Genomic DNA, 23,353 nt, shown 5'->3' on the forward strand with positions numbered 1-23,353 from the left:
TTCTTGAGGGACCGTAATATCCAGGGATACCAGTATCCCTAAGAATGAGATGATGCGTGGACCTATATGGGTTGGACTTGATGGACGCATGTCTTTATTCAACCCCAAATACTACCGTATGTAACTATGTCAATAATATTTTTAAAAAATAAAGAGGTCTATTGTTTAGTTATCACACTATTGAACACTTGAATAACATATATAAATAAGAATAGAGGAATATACACAATAAGAAAAATAGTGCGGTCTATATATATTATAGATGTTTGTAGACACAATATTAGAGGGGCACCCTAAATTAATTAAAGCGTTTTTGGTACACTCCCCCCACTTCCACCCCGCCCCCTCCTGGAAACTATAAGGGTGGGAGTCTGAAAGTGAGAAGAGAGCAACAGGGGCAGTGAAGTATAATAGATCGGGGCCATGAAGATAGATAGAGCAGGGCCATGATGTCTCAAGCGGTCAGTAGCAGAGCTGGAGATATTCCCAAGAGCCTCCAATATAGAAAGTTTAACAGTAGGTTGCAGCAGTGGCGGAACTACCGCCGCTGCAGCTGGTGCAAACGCAACGGGGCCTCAGCCTGGGGGGGCCCAGCACAGATGGTGGGACTTGCTGGCCGCAGTGATCTCCAGGTGCGGAAATACCACCTGAGACTGTGGGGGGGCCCAGTGAGGTCCGGTCCTGGGCACCCCCCACGTGGAATATGGGACAGTGCAGGGTCCCGGTGTTAGAATATCAGGGCCTGCACAGCCCTCTGGCATCTCAGTAAGGGGGCGGGTCCTCCTCTCCCGTCTGCATCCCAAGTAACAGGCGGCGGGAGAGAAGTGTGTGTGTCACACGCCCCACCCCCTGCAGTGCACAAACAGTCTGGCTCCGATCCTGCGATTATCAATGTTTATGACTACGTTAGAATGTGTGACCGGTCACGTGGTCACACATTTTAACATAATCCCGCCCAGTTTTTTGGCGGTGGAATGTGTGATCGCCAATAGGTCAATAATTCCAACGCTTTGTCAGCTGTTCAGGGCAGATCGGCATTACGCAGATTGAATTTGCAGGAGAACCGATCTTCTCTGGAACAGCTGATCAGTCCTGAAATGTCACTTCTATCCAACTTTGTGAGTTGTGTGGTATGTGAGATCGAAATCACAGTTCGGATGGAAGTGACATTTCAGGACTGATCAGCTGTTCAGAGTCTAGCACGCTACTGCAACATTAGAGATCACTGGGGGGGTTCGGGGGCCAGTGTGATCCGCTCCCGCACCCCCCCAGCCATCCTGGGAGGGGGCCTAAGATAAAATCTTGCACCAGGGCCCTTTGGTTATTAGGTCCGCCACTGGGTGCCGCCACTATAATAAATAAAATGTACAATTTATTTTTGATAAGAAATAAGAAACACACAGTACAAATGTAAGCATTTTGGTAAAGTTCATGGTGACTTCATGATTCTTCATTCAGGTGCTGAAAGAATTGCTCATAAGTAAGAAGAGATAACAGAATCAGTTAACAGAATCATACCAAAAATAGTAAACTGGATTGTTACACTGAATACAAGTATCTCTGGTGTTTGGATTTTTGTTAGATTTCAGCAGCTTAGAGTAAAAATTTTAAATAAAACTCACTTTTCCATAAATCTGTTTGTTTGTTTTTAATTATTTTGCATATGTGAAGTCTACAGTACTTGTTTGGAACAAACTCCAAATGTTGCTTTTTAGTTTTAAAAAAATGGGTCAGAACATTTTTAAAGTGGGTATTGCTGGCTGTGCCCTCATTAGTAAGACTCCCCCTCACTTCCTGTCTTGATGACACCAAGACAAGGAATATATGTGTTCAATCCTAATGTATATCTTTTTTTTTGGAATAGGATATATGCCTACATATTCATATTGCTTTATTACAAACTTGGTATTTATATACCAACTAACTGCTAGAGCCTGTTTACTAAGGCTCTAGCAGTTGACTAGTTTTTATTTAGGCAATAAACACACCCCTGCCATGCCCCCCCCCCCATGTTTGGACCATTAAGAATTTAAATGCCATGAATTATTGATTAAACCCATACCTGTTTTTTACTATTACCTTCCCTTTATACTGGCTTTTTAAAATAGCAAACAAGATAATTAAGTGATCAGATAATAATACTGGTAGTTAAATAGCACCTTTTCATCAGACCAAAAAGAGGGACAACTAAGGAGGTAGTAGGGACAAAGGGGTTTGATTCCAAAGAGAGATTTGGTTCCAAATGAGGGAAAGTTGGGAGCTTTGTAGTTATATACAGGTGAAACTCGAATACCGTATTTTGCGGTCTATAAGACGCTCCGGACGATAGGACGCATGGCCTCTGTGACAGAAATTCTATGACAGAAATTCTGTCACAGAAGCTGCAGTTAGTGACTGCTGAGACAGGTGGCGCTGTCTCAGTAATCACACGGAGCAGACGAAGAACGACGTTCTTCGTCGCTCAATGGGCTCTATGGTGAGCTCCTATGGGGGACCGTGACGGGTCTTGGTCCCCCAGAGGAACGGGGTACCCAGAAAACCACGGCGGGGGGCGGACACGATCGCCGATGCCGCCGCCGACGCTCGATTAAATACAAGGGATCTAATTAGATCCCTTGTATTAAACGAACAGCGGCTCCCACTGTACATTCAGCTCTGCTTGTCAGGAGCAGTGCTGAATGTACAAAAAGAAACTACTCGCCCGCCACCCGAAACTGCATGTCACGGGCGTCGGGCGATAGGTATTCGCTCCATAAGACGCAGGCACATTTTCCCCCTCCCTTTGGGGGAAAAAAAGTGTGTCTTATGGAGCGAAAAATACGGTAATTAGAATATCGTGCAAATGTTCACGATAGCTTCCATGCCACGCCGCATTGAGGCAGTAATTGCTGCAAAAGGGGCCCAAACCAAGTACTGAGTACATATGCATGCTTGTACTTTTCAGAGGTCCGATATTGTTCTATGTACAATCCTTGTTTTATTGACAATTAAAAGAACAAGAACTAAAACTGTGTGGCTCAACCCAATGGCAAAACAACATATGAATGAGAAGAAGCTGGCATTTAAAAAATATAAGATGGAGGGTCCAGAGCTACAAGGAAAGCAATAAGAGATGTAAACACGCAATCCGGGCAGCAAAAATAGAATGCAAAAACATCCCCAAAGTCAGTAATAAGAACCCCCAAAACATTCTTTCAATATATCAACAAAAAAAAGGTAAGAAATAAGGAGGTAGGTCCAATAAAGGTTGAGCACTGGAGTTTAATCACAAATGACAGGGAGAAGGTTGAGGTATTAAACGTATTCTTCTCAGTATATACTCAAGAAAAAAATTGGTTTATTAGCTATAATAAGAATGTGAGTAGTTTAAGGTACAATATACCTAAGCGGTTGACGCTTGTCGGGGTTCAATAAAGACTGAAACAACTTAATGTGAATAAATCATCAGAACCAGCTAACCTGCACCCAAGGGTACCAAGCTCAGTGAAGTCATAGTGAGACCCTTGTTCCTAATTTTCAAGGACTCAATACTGACTGGAAGGGTACTAATTGAATGGCGCAAAGTGAAGATAGTACCTATATAAAAAAAACTTTCAAGATGCCAACCTGGGAACTACACACCGGTAAGTTTAATATCAATTGTATGCAATTGGTATAATAAGTGACAACCAACTAACAGCCAGTGGACATAGTGTAGCTGGATTTTGCAAAATAATTTGATACGGTATCACATAAATGCTTAATACACAAACTACAATGGGCATAGATGAAATGGTGTTCACATGTACAGAGAACTGGCTACAAGAACGTGTCCAGAGAGTATGTGTAAATAGCACAATTGGTCTAATTGGTGTGCACAAACAAGAGTTCTGTTTAACCCAATACTGTTTAACCTGTACATTAATAATAGTGGGGAGGGGTTAATAGCAGTGTTTCCGTTTTTGCTGATGATAGTAATATTTGCAGGGTAATAAACTCGAGATTAGCCATAACAACATTACAGGAGGACCTGGATAAAAAGGGAGATTGGGCAATTACATGGCGGATGAGATTTATCATTGTAGAATGTAATGTCAGGCTGCAGCAAACAAAGCTAGCAGAGTACTATCATGCATTAAAAATGGAATGTACTCTAGGGACAAAGGAATCATTTTGCCAATTTACAAAACTCTGGTTCGGCCTCATTTTGAGTATGTGCTTCAATTTTGGTCACCAATACAGAGAAACTGGAGAGAGTACAGAGAAGGACAACAAAACTAATAAAGGGGCTGGAGGATCAAAACTATGAGACAAGATTGCAAAATCTCAACTTGTTCACTCTTGAAATGAAATGACTACGAAAGAACATGATTTTGATGTACAAAGTGTTTAATGGCGACAGTAACACCAGTAATAAACATTTTTTTCCTGTAAACTCACTTAAAAAGAAAGGGTGTAAGAGTTTATTTTTTGTTTGAGCAGTAAAACTGTGGAATCTCTTCCAGAAGCAGGGGTATCAACAGAGAGTATGGACTAATTTTGCTCCTCAGAGAACAGAACATACAGGGATACAGGTACTCTTAATGCCTGAAACACACAGAGACTATGACACACATGCTCACAAAGGTTAAACTTGATGGACCTGTGTCTTTATTCAACCTCAAATACTATCTAACTATATTGGTTTACGGGCTTTGACATAATAATGAGTGTCACCTGTAAAAATTTCCACATTTGACTGATAATTCTGGGCAGCATATTTAATTTCCACAATTTCATACCCAGCATCTTTAAGTGCCTTCTCCAGTCCCTCTTTTGTTATTGGCAAGGTACTGAAAAATGTGTTGCCAATAGCATAGTAGCGACTATTTAGCATGCTCAAAAGTAGTAAGTGACCTCCAGGCTTGATGAAGTCCTTTAAATTTGTTAAGGCATTATAAAAGGAATCCATATCTTTACAAGCTACTTCAAGACAAAGACAAGAAATAACACAATCCACCGGTGCTAATGTCAGGGGCTCAAAAGGGTTTTTCTTCAGGACATCACATCTGAGAACCTCTTTCACCTTACTACGGAGCTTCTCTGCTTTTTCATCCCAGCTTACTCTGTAAATCCAAAAAAAAAACTCTTAACCATCATTACTTAAGATAACTTTGGAGTAACTAGGCACATAAGCAGTCTAATGAGTGGGCACACACTCTGTGCTGATCTGCATGGTTGTAAATAACTGTTCCCAGATATGAACACGATACAATGAACATTTGCTAGGGGAAGCCTTATAATAGAAAGAATAATGACTGCGTAACACAGAAGAAAACGGTGCAAAATGGTAACCACTTCCTATCTGCAGGCATTATATTAATGCTGCCCCATGCTCGACATATGGATTTTGGTCTTTCTTTAGAACAACAAAATTACCTGCAAATCTCCAGGCATTTGTTTTTTAATTTTGCAATAAAAAAAAGTTAAGTCTCATGAGGTGTATGCCACTTTAAGGCTGTCATTTCTTTAATATATCCTATACAGTATATACAGTGTATATTTATTGAGTTAGGCAAATTAGTAATAGTTAGTGTCAGTTTAACCAATTCAGGCTGACTCTGCTAAATATGGCCTGGGCAGTAAGGCATCAATGACCTCTGGTCACAAAAGGGTTAAGCAGCTGTGTTCCTTGTTTTCCCCTCTCCTCGGAACTACAGCTTCCTAATTATTAGGTATGCTAATTAGGAAAGTTGCACCAAAATGTTTGGTACATTTAAGCAAAACTCCAGTCAAAGCTTAGTTCTTTTGGTTTTGGAGTGGGAAAGGGTCAGACACACTGTCCAGCCTTTGTTGCTATTTTTGTCTGTCTTTGTAAGATTTCTCCTCACTTTCTCCTGTTTAAGACAGAAAAGGGTTAAATTCCCCTATGGGGACACATACAGCATTTAAAGCTATTTCTTCACTCCAGTAGGAAATGATCAGATCCTCTGTCAGGTTTATTTGCATGTCCTCATTGGGGAAATTTCTATAACTTTCTGTCTTATCAGACTCAACTGGAAGTGAGGTTCAATTTTGTAAGCAGGAAAACAGAATTTGAAACATACCCATTCTTTTTAAAAGAATAAAAAATGTGGGCTTAGGCTTTAAATTTGGAATGATAGCCAGAAAGTGTTATAGATGTATACCAGTCATTGATCACAATCCTGTCCTCCACTGTTCTTAGCTGGCGTTGTCTTGCCACCAAAACCTTTTATTTAGCTTAAAGTGTATTTCCACTTTTACAGTCAAATTTAGGAAAACCCCTCTATATGCTCGTTATGTGTTCCTATTCATACAGTATACTAAAAAATAACTTGTATACAAATTCCTTACCTTTTAGATGTTTTGTTAAATCATGCAAGATGGCTGATTCCAGGTTTTTAATAGCCCTTTCATAGTGACCTGTCTCAATGAAAGGTCTTAAGTATTGTGTTTATCTGATAAGCTTCATTAACATACAATGGACTTCATTAATTTCAATGGACACAACCACTTACCCCTCACAGCCCCTCCTAACATTTTAAAGAAATAGCAAGCAAGAAGAAATTTTAACCAGTAAAACCCCAAGCCAAGCAAAAGCAATTTAAACCGTAAGAAGCATTTTTTTATTCATTTTTTTAGCTTATGCTATGTGAATGGTAACATGTAACAAATATAAAAAAGTGTTATCTCAATTTGGTTGTGAAAGTGGAAATACACTTCAAGTGGCAAAGGGTAAAAGCCTCTGTTAGATTATCTGTTTATAAAGAGTCACACCTGTTTCCTTCCAGTTCACACACGTGTTTGATATATGAAGTCCAGTCAAATTTCCCAGGTTCCTTCTTTAACCATTTCTGCAGTTCGGCGAGGTTTTGCTCCAAGAAATCAGACACAATTATTTTGTTAAAACCCTCACAAGCAGAGAGAAGTTGATAGATGGTTGGACCAGAACCGATGTCAATTATAGTGTCTCCTTCAACACCACCTTATGAGATAGAATTCAGATCTTAGGGAGATTGTAATTCTCTAAAGGAAGCAATAATAACTTGGTTTATTTTTGCAAAAATGCTCTCAACGCCCTTAGAGCTTAATTGTCCGTGATTTGTACTTAAATGTTCCCATCATGATACGCTGTGCTGGGAATATGTTTCTAAACTTCCTCTCTGAGAGTCAGCAGCCATCAAAGTGCTTCCTGATTATTTTCTTAAAGGGACAGGTCACATTTTTTCTAAAGCAATACAAAATCATGATTTTAGGTCAGTTTCTTAATATTATGAAGAACATGAACATGAAATGAACATGAAATGAATATTTATCATGCCATTGCTAAATAAATATTATATTCAGTTAAACAGCATTTTTGTGCCCAGCCACCATGCGGTGCTACAGTACTAATAGAAAACGATTTTGTTTCTGCCTGGAGATCCGAACCATTTAAATTACCCTTTATTTAATTTTTGTCAACCAGATCCGTAACCAAAATGAACCCTATATACCAAAAACATGAACCAGATAACAAGAGTGGCTGGGTTAAAAAGGGTTAACAGAGGATCGGGACAAGTATTCAAATTACAAAAAGAGTTCATTAGATAAAATATCAGTTTTGGACATAAATTTCATATTACTAACTGGTTTTAAAAAAAACAAAAAAGCATGACAATTATAAATCTTCAGGTATGCAGATCTGTTTGTATAATGTGCTCTCATTCATATATGCTAATCAGCTGACACCAAAGGTTAATACGTTTCATATAACGTATTATCCTTTGGTGTCCGCTGGTATCTGAAATACACGTATTAATCTCCAGTGGGAAAAACAAGGAAGTTACAAGGTAGCACCTTCTTAAAAAATCAGTTTCTTTCCCACATGGTGTCAGCTGATTAGCATATACGAATGAGAGCACATTATACAAACAGATCTGCATACCTGAAGATTTATAATTGTCATGCTTTTTGTTTTCTTTAAAACCAGTTAGTGATATGATGTTTATGTCCAAAACTGATATTTTATCTAATAAACTCTTTTTGTAATTGGAATACTTGTCCCGATTCTCTGTTAACCCTTTTTAAACCAGCCACTCTTGTTAGCTTGTTTATCTTCTTGGTATATATGGTGCTGCAGTACTAACCTGCTGTGTCGTCTTCTCCATCTGCTTCAGCCACTCCGTGTTACAGCCTAGTCATCTGCACCATTCTGACCTCTTTTCCCGCTGATTGGCCGATTGGATGATGACAGGCTTCCTCACCAGTCAGGAGTGACAATGACAATGACAATGCCTGTCAATCATCCAATCAGCCAATCAGCGGGAGAAGAGGTCAGAATGGAGCAGATGACTGAGGACTTGGAGGAGGAGTTCGCGACCATCTTGTTTAATTGAAGACGCTATGGAGGTCCTGTGTGCGGCGGTTTCGGGTCCCTGAAGATGGCGGACGCTGCACAGGTACTCGTTTTTTGTATCGGAGTATTTGCACGAGTACGAGTACTCATGCAAATACTCGGTATCGCCGCCGATACCGATGCTTGTATCGGTGCATCCCTACTGATTATGTGATCACTATGTCAGCCATCAGATAGTGTTCTAATTAGAGGTGCACCGAAATAGAAATTTAAAAACCGAAACCAAACCGAAATAAAAAAAATTGTCAGGCTGAAAACCGAAAATGTTTTTATTTTAATTTTTTCAAATATTTAATTTTTTATGTATTTTTTATAAACTTTTAAAAAACGTTATATTTATTTTTATGTATAGGAAAGCTCAGCCTCCTGTGACAGCACGGCCTGTCTCCGCTCTCACAGCGCTCTCCACCCGCAGCGCTCGGCCGGCTGTAATTTTTTCCCCTCCCCGCTGGGACACAGAGCAGCGCCCAGCGGGGAGGAAAGAAAGCAGGGATGAGCCGATGTATCGGCAGGAAAATACCACTTTCGACATTTAGCCAAAAGTGCCATTTTCGTCCGATATGTTTCGGCAGCGTATATATCGGTGTATCCCTTGTTCTAATTTAGGCTGTAGGTTACTTTGATCAAAATGAAAGTCTCCAGCAGCCAGATAAACACTGATGTGTTCTGTCTACAGTGTTAATTTTCAGTGCCATCTGTTTAATAGTGTAACTGTAACAGGACACTTTTTTTTTAAATAAAAGACTTTGTACAGTGTTATGTGTTTATTTACTATTTTACTGTTATACCGTTTAGTGAATGAGTAAGGGTAACAACTATCCCTTACTCATTCATGAGAGGGGGGCAGCATCTGGGTGCTCCCTTTATGAAAGTTACTTCATCTTAGCATGCCAAGCCCATACACTGAGCTGTACAGGTGCAGCTCAGTGTACAGGAAAACAAGTTGTTGCAAGAAGCTTTCATGGCAGAAGAGACTTAAGGTGCCCATACACTGCTCGATTCTCGTACGAGAATCGCGGGAAATCCCGCGATCGTACGAGAATCGAGCAGTGTGAACGGAGACGTGCGACCGTTTCTACTGTACGGTCGCACGTCTTCCGTCGAACCAGCATGTTCGAAAACCAGCCGGGAATCGTACGATTCTCGGCTGGTTAGAACGGTGCTCGGAAGACAAATGCCGAACGGGCCGGTGTGCGCACGCGCACACTGCCCATTCAGCATTGCGGTCATCGGAAGCCCGCCCCTCAGGGGGGCGGGCTTGCGATGATCGAGAGTGCGATCTGCCTGTCCAAGATAGGCAGATTGTACGTTTTTTTAATCCCTGTACAACCATCGCAAGACTAAGGTCTTGCGATGGTTGTAGAGTGCATGGCCACCTTTAGACGGTCTCTTTTGTCAAAGAAAGCCTGCCAGTTTTTTTCACTTAACGTCTACTTTGATTGATTCCTGGGTATGTAACAGGATGAGTAGAAATCATGAATTGTTCTATCGTGAAGGGGAATTACAATTTATCTGCAATTAAACCACATATTTTAAATTGTAAGCCCTCAGGGGCAGGGCCCTCCTTACCATCTTATCTTGAATTGATGTCTTATATTGTAAAGTGCTGTGCAAACGGTTGACACTATATACATCCTGTATAATAATAATAATAATAATATTGTTGTATTGTTTACTTTCAAGTCATGTTTGGTGTACCCCAATAGGTAAACATAGAGTGCAGTGGAAACCTGACAAAGGTTTTATTTCTTTCTAAACAGTGGTGTTTTATTTGCTGTTTTTGTGTTCTTTGGAAACATTCTCTTAACTTACTTGTTATGGGAAACAGAACATCATATAAGCCTATAATTTATTTGTGGTGCCTTGATGCTACAACCTGATGTTTTATATTTTACCTGAAGAAAATACTTCATGAAGAGTTTGCAGTACAAAATCTGTCCACTCTGGCAGTTTTCCTTGTTCTGAGTCATAATACATGTTGAAATACTCTACAGGACTAAACTCATCAATATAGGTCTTCTGTGAGGTAAATGAAGCTTCCATTGTGTCTTCTTCTTCAGACAGGCAATTTATTCTGCTAAAATATCTTTATTGATTTAAACCTGTAAATAAATCATTCAATGGAAAAACATAATAAAAAGCTAAAACAGCCAGACCTATAAAAATGATTACAATAAAAGATCAATTTACCTGCCACAGCTTGGTTCAAAACAGTCCTAATCAGACTAATTAGAAGAAATACTTCTAGGTGCCTACACTTTATACCTTCGAGTAACTCTGTTTTTTAGGTGACAAAGGCTATTTAAGGATTACAGGGGGCTATTTTCTAGATGGAGTACTACATGGGTCTCTCACAGGTACACTATTGTTGAGTGAATCAATCTATTAAGTCTAAGGCCCCATTCACTATTGGGCTATTTACCGCGCGATATCGCTCTACAATGCATGGCAATGGGGCTCTGTCCGTCGCTGTCGCGGGTCGTGCGTCGCTACAGCAGGACCCTTTTTGGAGCAGATTTTGCCGCGATTCTAGCTTGCTCAATGCAAGCATTTGCGCGATATCGCGCGACAAACATGCGACAAACGCGCGATATCGCGCAAAATGCAAATCGCACGACAAACGCGCGATTTGCGAATCGCTCAGTGTGAATGGGGCCTAAAGTGAGATATGGCTAATCTGTTGTACCTCATATGGTCCTATAAGTAAGGAAGCACAAGATCAAGTTAAATATTCTTCCAACAACTTCCATCCGGAACTTGAGCCATGACAAACTCTACCTCATTTGGCTGGGCCATATTGGGAACAATCTTCACACATTTTAAGCTTAGAATTTAAAATCAGTTCTGTCTAAATGGCCTATCATGTGGCCATGACAGGAGGGTTGGGGAGGCTGCTGCAGCTATGTGCATCAGATTTGTTTGTTATTATTGATGTATTTCTCATGCTTATATAGAAGGTATTGCCTCAAAGAAGAACTCCAGGAATGTAAAAAGTTAACCCTTGCAGTGGTGCTACCTCCACACTGCAAGGGTTAACTGGTTGACTGCTTAACTGCTGGCAACTTTCTAATCTAATTCCCCCTCCCAGTTTGCCTCTAGTTTTGAATATCTCTTTGTTTGCTTCATGTCTGCCCCTATTATGCTGTTTCAGTCTGTCTTAATTATGTCTCCAACGAGAACCCTAGTCTAAGAGTGTCAGCTGCATCACTCTAATATCACCATTAGGATCTCCTGTGAACACCAAGCAATCTCAGGTCCTGCCCCAACATGGTGAGGAGGATTTTTTTTATCCACTGATGACAAAATGATCTCTGTGTATCATACTTGACTAATCTCAGTCTGATTAAGCAATTCTGACTCCTGACTTGGCTGACTTTCCTCGTCTGGCATTAGATCCTCAGCTTCACCTTAGATTACCGGTTTCTTATCAGTTATGATTATGTCAATACATTCCCTCAGTCCTAAACTTATACTGCTAACCTAACCCAGCATTCTACTGCTGTTCCCGGCATTAGATTTTAGTTTAAAAATTGTCTTAAAGGCTTGGGCTATTGAAAAAACCTAACCTATACTGTCAAAAGGAAAAAAGAATGATATCTGTTCTCTGCTTTAGCCATTAAAGTGACACTAAACTCAGGAGTTAAATCTTAAAAACGCATTCAAGTATCTCAACTATTAGTGAGATTGGAGCAGTGGCTACTTTACAACACACATTGGGACTATGAGGAACAATACCCTCCAGAAGGAAGGACAGTGTCAGCACCAATTCAGAGATGAGTTTGAGGATCTACAGCTGAATGATGCACAAATAAAGTACAAATTTGTTAATAGTTACGGTACTTAAATGCATTTTTAAGATTTAACTCCTGAGTTTAGTGTCACTTTAATTTATTACTATTGTATGTAGTTGCTGAACTGCGCTTATCATAAAAGTAGTAAGAATATATGAAAAAATAAAAGCAAAGACATTTATCCTTCAAAACTGACTGAAAAGTCTCACTTTATTAAAGCTAAACGCTAAGAAAAAATTTCTTAACTACACTTGCAGTGGGGCAAGGGTTAAATGTTCGTTTTCGTCTAGGGAACCATTAAAGAAGCAGTTTTACTTACCTCAATACTCGATCTTGCAATTATCCTCCACTCACTGTGTCTGGTCCTCCAAGGTCGTGTCTCTTTAGTGCTCTGTCAGTCACAGGTACTCTGACATAATTTTATGCAATGCAGGACCAGCAGGCATGCAGTGTTAGTGAGGATGCCGAGGGATGCCAGCTGCCGTGGACTGAGGGGAAAGGTAAGTAAGACTTATTTTTATTGGTCTCTTAGACAACCATGAGCAAGGCTAATTTTAACATTTCTCCAGTGTTCAGGTTTAAGCAATAACACATTTGTTATGTGTCATAATGATTATTATTTTCAGCCATTTAACCATTATCTCATTACTGAAAATAATTGTTGTTTTGGCAGAGGATGATCTGAGCTTATATCACTCAGAACATGCACCCATATGATGCCTCTAGGCACTTGTGCTGAATTCAAATTTGACATTTTTAGCTAAGTCCCTTTCAATATTGCCCCAAAGCACAAAAGAAGAAACTATTGTATGTTTAATAAATCCATACATAGTTCTTCAGTTATCATTAAAACATAAAAACCTTTATGAAAATAACTCAATACAGAAAGCAAAAAGCAAAGAATGTATTGCATGCTTGGTCAGTTTTGAAAAATGGACATTCTAGAGACATATCATCAAATCTGGAAATGCCCGGCAGTCTATGGAATCAGAGACAGTGAGAATATATTCCAAAATTACTTACATTACTGTGACATGGGAATTATTCACTGCAGAAGCCCTCCATTTACACAACAATATAGTGTATAGAAGGCATTGTTGTTATGCGGTCTTCAGGTTGTTAATGAAGAGATGCAGAACCAAGTTTAATCTCTTAACCTGGCAACTTTCTTTGGTTCCTGTCTTAGCAGTTAACTTTTAAGCTTCTAGCTGGACAGATGCCTATTTCCCTCCTCTTCTGATATTGCACAATTGTGTCCCTTACATAACTGATTCTATGAACAGCGAATCATGAGAGGAAGGTTACTCTGTACAGAATATTTTAACTGACCCATTAACAGTAACGTGTCCCAGTTCATTGTTTTCCTTTCTTATACTTAGTTAGACACTGTCACCTGTCCCCCCATGCAAGATATATAATGATTATTCAACACTTCCTTGCCGCCTCCCTTATCATCCAGCATAAATGGGCATGTGACGGTGTCTCTTAATCTGCAGTAATTAAAAGTAAACAAAGCTCCCGGTTGGTCTACTAACCTTTTTCCTTATGCCCAAGTTAGCATAAATTAAGCTAATTAAAAATAAAAAAACAGGTGAAGACACTTAGATTTGCCTGCACATGCCTGCAGCAGTACCCAAGCCAAGCTATCACAGTTAAATCTCACAGCCATTTCAACTGGCAAAGCTTTGCCACTTCTAGTGACAAAGGTAGTTGTTACCCTTCTTACATTCTGCATGTTCCTATTGGACAATAAGGCAGACCATCATAATGTTGGGCCAATAGGAATATGTGAGGAGCGGGAAGTAGTGACAGACAGCAACATCTGTCTGACAGAATTTTCTCAGATGCAACTTTAAAGAGCAGCTAAACCCAAAAGAAAAAAAAGAAAAAAAAGTTTCAGCTTACCAGTCCTAAAATGTGGTAGCTGCATTCATTTTTATTTAGGTATTTTTCCTTTGATCCAGCCAGTATGTCTGCTGTTATTTTTCAACTTTCTTTAACAGACAAAGCTGTCCAGCCAAAGTGCCAGATAGAAGGTTGAGACAAACCATTTAACACTGACAGAGTGTGCACAATGGTCAGCTTTGTTTTCATTTATCTTAACAGGAAATACAACTGTTGCTTTAACTGCTTCACAAGTTTTAACTGAAGTTCAGCTTTAATTTGTTAGTCAAGTCCATCTAATTCTGCTAGTGCATCTAACACTACCCTCCCCACAGGGTTGCAATGCTGCTGTGTAAGTGGTGACCTTTTTGTTCCTCCATAGAGTATAGCCAAACTAAAATGGGAAGTGTGTTACTGGCCCAATCACAAGGTGAAAATAAAGGGAAAAAAACGAGGCCTAAAAACAAGAAATCTAATGCAGCCACCACATTTAAGGAAAGGCAAGCTGCAATATATTATGCTTTTGTTTTTGTGTTTATATATGCTTTAATTGAAGGGTTTTTTTTTAATGATAGTGTCTCTTTTAGTAGTACAATACTTATAATGAGATTAACAAGTAGAGATCTGGATGGAGGGAGGTCTGTGGATGTGGTATATCTGGATTTCTCAAAGGATCCAGACCAGATCCAGACCGGATGAAAAAAATGCGGCAAGCCCTATTTTACCTGCTCTGGATCTTGTCTGGAACGCATCAAAAACGCATCTAAAACGCATCAAAAACGCATGCAAGTGCCTGAAAGTCCATGTTAAACTTAAACATTTTTTTTGTTTGTTTTTAACCAAAACCGGCCCTAAACGCATCCAAAACGCGTCTAAAACGCGGCACAACCCACTACACTGCGTGTGCAGAAACCTGACCGGATCTGGTCTGCATTTGGTGTGAACAAGGCCTAAAGGAACGGGTACAGAGAGTATCAATAAATGGCGCCCTTTCAGACTGGGCTAGTGTCATTAGCGGTGTGCCTCAGGGTTCTGTGCTTGGACCCATGCTTTTCAACCTGTTTAATAACGACATCGGGGACGGAGTAAACAGCGATATCTCAGTGTTTGCTGATGATACCAAAATTGGGAGGGTAATAGAAACAAGCAACGATAGTATAACATTACAGGGGGACCTGGATAAAATAGGGGAGTGGGCAACTATGTGGCAGATGAGATTTAATGTCGATAAATGCAAAGTTATGCACTTTGGGATTAAAAATAAGCAAATGGGTTATACAATTATGGGTATGCCGCTAGGTAAGTCGGAAATGGAGAAAGATTTGGGGGTCATTGTAGACCATAGACTGAATAATAGATTACAGTGCCAGTTTGCTGTAAGCAAAGCTAGTAGAATCCTGTCCTGCATCAAGAAAGCAATGTTTTGCAGGGACAAGTCTATAATTTTTTATTATAAACTCCACATCGGCATACTAGCAGAGCTCTTTCCACATTCCCGGGCGCGTCAGCGTATGCTTCCTCCAAAGCGCATTGACAAGACTCCACCATACATACATTTCATCAGAGATGACTTTCTCAAGGGCAAGATGTCCTTGAGAAAGTCTTCTCTGACTAAACATACACTTTGGCACAGTTTCACGTTTTTTAACAGTTTACTTTTCCGTTATACTGGCTTTTTGAAATAGCAAACACAATAATTAGAAATACTTTAAAGGCTTTAGTGCAGAAAAACACTTTTGGTAGTGTGGCATTGCGTGGCATTACCAGGGTGTTAGGTGGCCTCAAAGTCACCCAGGGTTCTCAGCCAGAGGGGCTGAGTGGCTCCAGGAAGAAAGTACGTGTACCAGGAAAGAACTGCCTTTTCAGTCCTTTTCAGGTTTTCTGGATCCTAGTTGGGATCCTGGAGCCAGGAGATTTCTTAGAGCTCTGGGTGGGAGGAAATCTCCAGTCCTGGGTCCATGCTTTGGTAGTGACCGGCACCTAATTGTGCACCTGTGCACATCCCTCATGAAGAGTGTGCTGGGATGTGTTCAGGGCCCCACCTGTGAGTCAGGAGAGCTCCACCCCGGAGTCAGTGTGGAGGCCTGTGCAGCAGGGAGCTGCGGGTTCGTGAACGTATTGGGAGGATTGACATGTTATTGCATTTGTCTGTAGGAACCAGACAGTGGCCCTGAAGATTGAGGCCGGAGCAGCAATGCTGCAAGAGAGACTTATTAAAAGACTGGGACACCGTGAGTCAGTGGCGGAACTACCGCCGGTGCAAGCGGTGCGGGCGCACCAGGGCCTCTGGGGCGCCCAGCACAGTCCCAGCGCCGGATTGGTACCCAGCGGCCAGCGGGCCCCCTATCTCTGCGCCGAGAGTGTCGGATCATCCATTCATCCGACACTCCCAGCGCAGAGATGGGGGGCCCGCCGACAGCCGGATACTGATCTCCAGGGGCAGAAATACCTGAGACTGAGACTGTGGGGGGCATTGTTATATAAAGTATTGCTGGGATGTGTAGTCCTCTATAGCCTGTGCCATTCTGCATTGCTGTAAATATTAGGGATGCACCGATTTATCGGCCACCAAAAGATATCGGTCTGAAATGGCACTTTTGGCTAAATGCCAAAAGTGCAATTTTTCTGCTGATACAGCAGCGCATCCGTGCTTTCTTTCCTCCCCGCTCGGCGCTGCTCTGTGTCCCAGCGAGGAGGAGAGAAAGTGACAGCCGGCCGAGCGCTGCGGGAGGAGAGCGCTGTGTTTGTGTTTTTTTGGGGGGACTGAATTAAAGGACTGAATTAAAGGACTGACATTAAAGGGGCAGTGCGCCTGTTATATGACGTGGGCAGAGACCGGAGTCTCTGCAAAAGAAGTTCTTGTGAACTGTATGCTGAATGAGACAAGTGAGATTCTTAGGCCCCGTTCACACTGAGCGATTTATCGCGCGGTAATTCCCGCGATATCGCGGCTATTTACCGCGCAATATCGCTCTCCAATGCTTGGCAATGGGGCAAAGGGTCCTGCTGTCGCGGGTCGTGCGTCGCTACAGCAGGACCCTTTTTGGAGCGGATTTTGCCGCGATTCAATGCTTTTCAATGCAAGCATTTGCGCGATATCGCGCAACCAATCGCACGATATCGCACAAAATGCAAATCGCACAATTTGCGAATCGCGCAGTGTGAATGGGGCCTTAAAGGAGCAGCGCTCTATTTTCTGGCGTAAGCATTAATGCTGTGGATTGCACAAACTGAGTGTCTGCTGAGATGGGTCCCTCAAAAAGAAAGGACCGTTATGCAAAGATGCTCGCAGAAGATGGTGGCTGGAAGGCATAACGCCATATCTGGAAGCTGCACCAATGACCGAGAAAGATGTGCCAGTGTTTCAGTCTGCTGTTAACTGGTACAACCAGCTCTGTGCAGCCCCAACCCCAGCTATTGTGAAGCCCGCTCAGACTGCCCAGAGAGCGAAGGGCTGAACAGAAACTCTGCAGCAGGAGGGCTGTAGTCGGTAGCAACGACAAGGAAATTAGACCTGCTGACCGTGTGCCAAGTATGTCATCTGCGTAGGAGTGGGGCCAAGTCAGCCTGTGGAGAGCGGAAAATCCAGCAAAGACAGGAGAAAAAGCAAGTGCACAGTGAAAGAGAGCAGTTTCCTGTAGCAACTGGGAGGAGAAGCTACAGAGGAGGAATGGCTCAAGGTGACCTGTGTAAACTACGGGATGACCTGACAAGAGGGTCATTTGATCGGCTTGGAGTGTGTGGCCAGAAGGGGCATAATATGGTGACATGCCCTGTGTTGTGGGGTACTTCTGGAGGTACCTGTGGGCGTGAGAGCGAGCCTGCAACCCGGAATGGCTATGTATCGGCAGTTGCCAGTGGCAACGCAAAATAACTTTCCATGGAGCCTGCAGGAGGGAAGATCCCAGTTCCTGGTAAGACTGTCTGCAATGACTTGTTTGCTGGGACTGATAATGCATTTACTATGAAGACTGTCGGTAACCTTGCATACTGCAAAGTGGGAGTGACCCCAAGTGGGAGACCCACTGGAGACTTTGAAAAAGACTTGCCTGTAAGAACTGCCTTGTATAAGGGGGAGGAAGGGGTTAAAGCAAAGTCTGAATATGTGATGCGGACTGATGATGATAATGTGTCTCATACAACTGTCTCATATGGACAAGGGGTTAACTTGACTTTGGTAGGGGTAACCCCTGATCTGAATTTGTTGACTCCCTTAGAGAAGTTGTGTAATGCAGCAGAGGTGTCCCTGGTAACTCTTGAAGATCCCTGTGTGCAGAAACCAGGGGTTACCAAGGACAACGGTTGTGCCGCCCTGCTGGATACAACTAAATGTGCAGCCAGTAATGTGACTACGGCTAAGGGAGAAAGTGTTATGGGTTCTGATATGCTGTAAAATCACAATATTGAAAATGTGTTGTTGCTGTTGGCAACCAAGACCGGGGCAGCAGAGGTATCCTTGGGAGCTTCCATGGAGTCCAGTAAGCTGGAGCTCAGAGTTTCCCAGGATGACTCTTGTGCCGGCCTGACGGTTAACAATGATGAGAGTATGGTAAAGAAAGTGGATGTACAAGAGAACTTGGTCACTCCACCTGTATTGGCAACTGAAGGTTTAAGCAGCATGGCTGCTTTTCAGCTGCCAAAGCCTTCTGTGTCTCCCTCTCTGATGGCTTCGATGACTAAATGTCGGAACCGCAGGGCGCAGATGCCATCCACATTTAAATCAGCTCTCGGCGCCCTGCGGTTGCGACATGCAATGAAAATTATTAGTGCCCCCTCAGATTTGACTGTGGTATCTTATGTGCCCCCCCTATATATTGTTCCTAGAGTCGCCACTGGTGTTGTGTATAAACCAGAAAGGCATTAATATACGTATACAGCAATGCAAAGCTATGTGTTCTGCATTAATGCCATCTGCCAACCCCACATTTTACATTTTAATAACAAAATGATTTTAATTATGGAGTTCAGATTAATAGAATTAGTAAATCTCTGTTTTAAAATGTTTTACCCATGTTTTTGTGTCATCATTCTGTAAAGCTGATGACACGTGATGATGATAACATTTAATAACCACTGAAATGTTTTGATATTTTTTTCAGTGTGAAATGCAGTTTTAACTTTTATATTTGACAGAATTAAAAAATCTATTAGAAATTGTACATGCATTCTTGTGGCATTCCTTAAAGTCCTGTTATAAGGATCAATGTGTGTATATTTATTTAGGGATGTAGACTCATGTAATCATCTCTACTACTATTAAATTTGTTGTATATCGCTGACCTGGATGAATGATCCACACTGGGCATTTGACTCATAGTCATGGTTTATGAGCCTGGACATAGGAGCAGCTGTAAAGATCTGTGACATCTATCCTTTGGTGTAGCTATATGGGTTAGGCGGACCATGGGCTAGCCCCTCATCATCATACTGTGTCCCAACCCTCCAACCCACATTATAACACACTTATAACACACTATTTTGCAGAGAGGTGCTGTACCAAGACTCTGGATTGCAGTTTACATTTCTGCATGGGTTCGCTTCACTTGCACATGTTATACAATGTTAAATGACCAAGTGCAAAGGACACATGGAGAAAAATGTCTGCCCTTTGATCCGGCTTCATATTATAACATCATCTTATCTTACGCCTTCTGCATAGTAAAAAGTGCACATTTCAATTTGGCATAGGAATTAATTGATTTATGTTGTTTTCCTAACTTTATTGATTATATAATCCATTTGGAAAGCAACAGGAGAAATTACTGATTAGGACATGGGTGTATATAATTCATAAGATCGTTTGCACTACAAACATGGTTTATGGGCATGAACAAAGTAATAGCCACCCTGATTACTGATGTCCATCCTCTGCTTTTCAGTAAATGGAATGACCTTTAGTTTCACTATTTCATAGCCAGCCTCCTTAAATGCTGCCTCCACTTCTTCCTTAGAAATGGACAGAGAGAAGAACCTCTTTTGACCAACAAAGTAGTATGAACAGTTAAGTACACTCTGCAGTACTATGTTACCCCCTGGTTTTATGAAGCTCATAAAATTCCTCAACACATTGGTGAAGGATTTCACATCTTTGCAGACGGCTTCTAAGCAGAGGCAACTGATCAGGCAATCAGCTTGTGGCATCTTCACCGGGTCATATGGGTTCTCCTTCAGAGCATCACATTTCAGGACTTTTGTCACCGTTCTCCTGAGTTTTTCTTCCTTCTTCTTACAGCTCTCACTGTCACTGAAATAGGACACTGTATATTATTTTTTTTCTCAGTGTTATTTTGAATAATTACTATGCCAAATCAGCTCTATACTAAAGTGTGGAAGGTACCAGATTGAATGGCACCAAGCTAAGTAGGAATCTTGCCTCATTTGGTGCTCTCTATCAGTGCTGGAATTGTAAAGGTAGTTTCCATCAAGACATTATACATAAAGTTATTAAAAGCCATTAAAACATAAACATTATATATATTATGCACACTACATATGATTTAATACCATAAGTCAGATACCATTTATGTTTATAAATTGTATTGATTATCTTAATATTTATATGTTAAAGTGACCCTAAACACAGGAGTAAATTCTTAAAAATACATTTGAGTACTTTAACTAATAACAATGTTGTAGCTTATTTGTGCATCACTTGTCTGTATATCCTCAAATCCTTCTGATCTCATGCTTACACTGTCCTTCCTTCTGGAGGGTGGCTACTTTTGTTCTCCATGGTCCCTGTGTGTGTTGTAAAGTAGTCACCGCTCCAAGCTCACTCCTGTGATAGACTACAATCTCAATACAAACTAGTAAACTAAATGTATGATTGTAGTCCATCACAGGAGCGAGCTTCGAGCGGTGGCTATGTTACAACACACACAGGGACCCTGGGGAACAAAAGCAGCCACCCTTCAGAAGGTCAGCATGAATTCAGAGATGATTTGAGGATCTACAGCGGAGTGATACACAAAGTACTGGATTGTTATTAGTTAAGGTATTGAGTGCATTTTTAAGATTAACGCCTGAGTTTAGTGTCACTTTAATATAGTTATAAATTTACAATTTTTTTAATACATTTTACTTATTAAGGCTTATATTGTCTTACTGTATATCTTACTATTGTTTTTTTTGTTTGTTTTTTTAAAGTCCCCCGGTGGTGTTTGCCATAATGTGCTAGTATGCACAGCAAATTATGGCCAACGTACCATGTGAAGGATCCGTTCCAAAGCTGAGTTTTGCACTCTCCCCTCCATCGTCTGCTGGTCTTCTTCTTTAGGCTCTTGATTGGTTGGTCAGTATGATGTAACTCCCTCGCATGCACACGGGAGTTAACTTCATCCCAGCATGCTGGGTCTGTGTAATGAGCTGAGCTTACCCAGTCTCTTCTGCTTTAATAAAACTGTTTGCATTTTTTTTAGCAAGACACTTTACTTTAAGCTATGGAGATAATATAGCAGCGTGGGTTATATATTACTGCAGTTACTCTAATATTCAAAAGTGTAGGTCTGGCAGCTTTAATAAATTAAACTTACACAGACACATTATCCTAGTCACAACTATCACACACTTGTAACACACCTGTTTCCTTCAAGCTCGCACACCATCTTGACAACTGGAGTCCAGTCAAATGCATCAGGATCCTTCCTCAGCCACTTCTGTAGCTGTATTCGGTTTTGCTCCAGAAAGTCTGAAGCAATAATTTTGTTAAAAGATTCACAAGCAGAGAGAAGTTGATAAATTGTGGGTCCAGCTCCAAAGTTAATGAGTAGGTCTCCTTCAACACCACCTTGGGGGACAAAGAACAAACACTGGATCTTTCCCTAAGTGTACATGAGTTAAGTTAAAATCTAATTTATCTTAATAACACTATGGATAATGTGTAAAATATTTATATCTGCATTGTAGTCAGTTGTAGCATGTGTAATAAACTGAGAATCATCATCTTAATCTACCAGTTGGATTAGTCCTTTTTAATTGCTCTGTTCTAAATGACCAAGGGCACAGATCTGGAAAGCTTTTGAACAGTGCAACTGGAGCCAGAAAATGTGTTTTGTTTTTAATAGAGTTGAGAGGGATTATAACACCTCTCAGGTTTTTACAGCTGTCTGTGTCCCTATTTGGGAGATTCACCCTCTTTATTTGGTGACTGTTATCATTGAAGGTGTAGATGAAAGAAAATCCCATCCTTTCTTCAGAACAAGAATAGATGGGAAATCTTCCAATCAGGACACTAGTTCTGGTGACAATGCTGACATCCATGGATTTCTCTCTCTTTTGAGGGATTTCCCCTCACTTCCTGCTGTTGCTGTCAGTTAGAAAATGAAGGGAAATCTCCCCAATGGGACACAGATGGCTACAAAGCCGATCCCTTGCTCTATTCAAAACGAAAAAAAAAATGTTCTGGCTTTAGTTCTACCTTAAAGCCAGCTCAAAAACGTAATTCAGGCTGGAATGTGGTTGTATGGCTTTGGGGCCTTGTGTCGATGGTAAAATGCAACTTGACCTACTTCAAAGCTGCCTCAAGCTTCTTTTGCATTTCCCATTAAATGTTATGGGGTACTAGACCTTGTGATGTGGCTAGGGAGGTATTAAATATTTGAGACACTTCCTTACACATGACTTTCCTTTTGCCCTGTGAAGATGCTGCTGTGAGATTTTTCTCTCTCTCCAGGCCTTTGGGACCTAGGATCTAGATGGTGCATTAATCTCACCTCCTAGAAGAAATCCTCAAGATGTTAATATGTTGGCTGCTGAAAGATGATATGTCTATGATATGTCAGATGTGGGATTGTTTTAAAAACACAGTACATACTGCTACTTCAAAGTGTATACCTTTAGGGAGCAAAAATAAAAGATCAAAGACTAAACCAATATGGTTTAATAAAACTGTAAAACAACACGTCAAGGACAAGAGAGCGACATTTATAAAATATAAGACCGAAGGGACGGCATTGGCGTTCCTTAACTACAAAGAATGTAACAAAAAATGCAAACTAGAAATCCGGGCAGCTAAAACTGAGTGCGAAAAGCATATCGCCGCAGATAGTAAAAAGAACCCCAAAACATTTTACCAATATATTAACAGTAAAAAGGTGAGAAAGGAGCAGATAGGCCCAATAAAGGATGGAAGCGGGAAGCTAGTCACAAACGACAAGGAGAGGGCCGAGGCGCTGAACGCTTTTTTCTCCTCAGTATACACTCGGGAGGGAAACGGGTTTGACACACATGATAAAACTCCCAGTTTAACTCAAAATATACCCCAGTGGTTGACAGAAACCGGGATACAACAAAGACTTAAAAT

The 23,353-nt window shown here is 41.1% G+C and overlaps 2 protein-coding genes across 2 annotated transcripts in view; both read right to left on the bottom strand.

The window, feature by feature from the left end:
* Positions 1-4,654: 4,654 nt before the first annotated feature.
* LOC108799724 (nicotinamide N-methyltransferase-like) lies at positions 4,655-10,426 on the bottom strand. Its single transcript, XM_018571622.1, has 3 exons — positions 10,273-10,426; positions 6,757-6,964; positions 4,655-5,084 (listed from the first exon to the last, which is right to left on the bottom strand). The coding sequence occupies exons 1-3, from the start codon at positions 10,418-10,420 to the stop codon at positions 4,655-4,657; spliced, it is 786 nt and encodes a 261-aa protein (XP_018427124.1). The 5' UTR covers positions 10,421-10,426.
* A 9,431-nt stretch (positions 10,427-19,857) lies between these two features.
* The window catches only part of LOC108799733 (nicotinamide N-methyltransferase-like), a 4,995-nt gene continuing 1,499 nt past the window's right edge, over positions 19,858-23,353 (bottom strand). The window contains exons 2-3 of the mRNA XM_018571629.1: positions 21,631-21,838; positions 19,858-20,296 (exon numbers count right to left, since the gene is read on the bottom strand). Of these exons, the coding sequence (XP_018427131.1) occupies positions 19,858-20,296; positions 21,631-21,838 (647 nt within the window). The remainder of the gene's footprint in view (positions 20,297-21,630; positions 21,839-23,353) is intronic.

The sequence above is a fragment of the Nanorana parkeri genome, unplaced genomic scaffold, assembly GCF_000935625.1.
Source record: "Nanorana parkeri isolate BGI_ZX_2015 unplaced genomic scaffold, ASM93562v1 scaffold1795, whole genome shotgun sequence".
Classification (NCBI taxonomy): Eukaryota; Metazoa; Chordata; class Amphibia; order Anura; family Dicroglossidae; genus Nanorana; species Nanorana parkeri.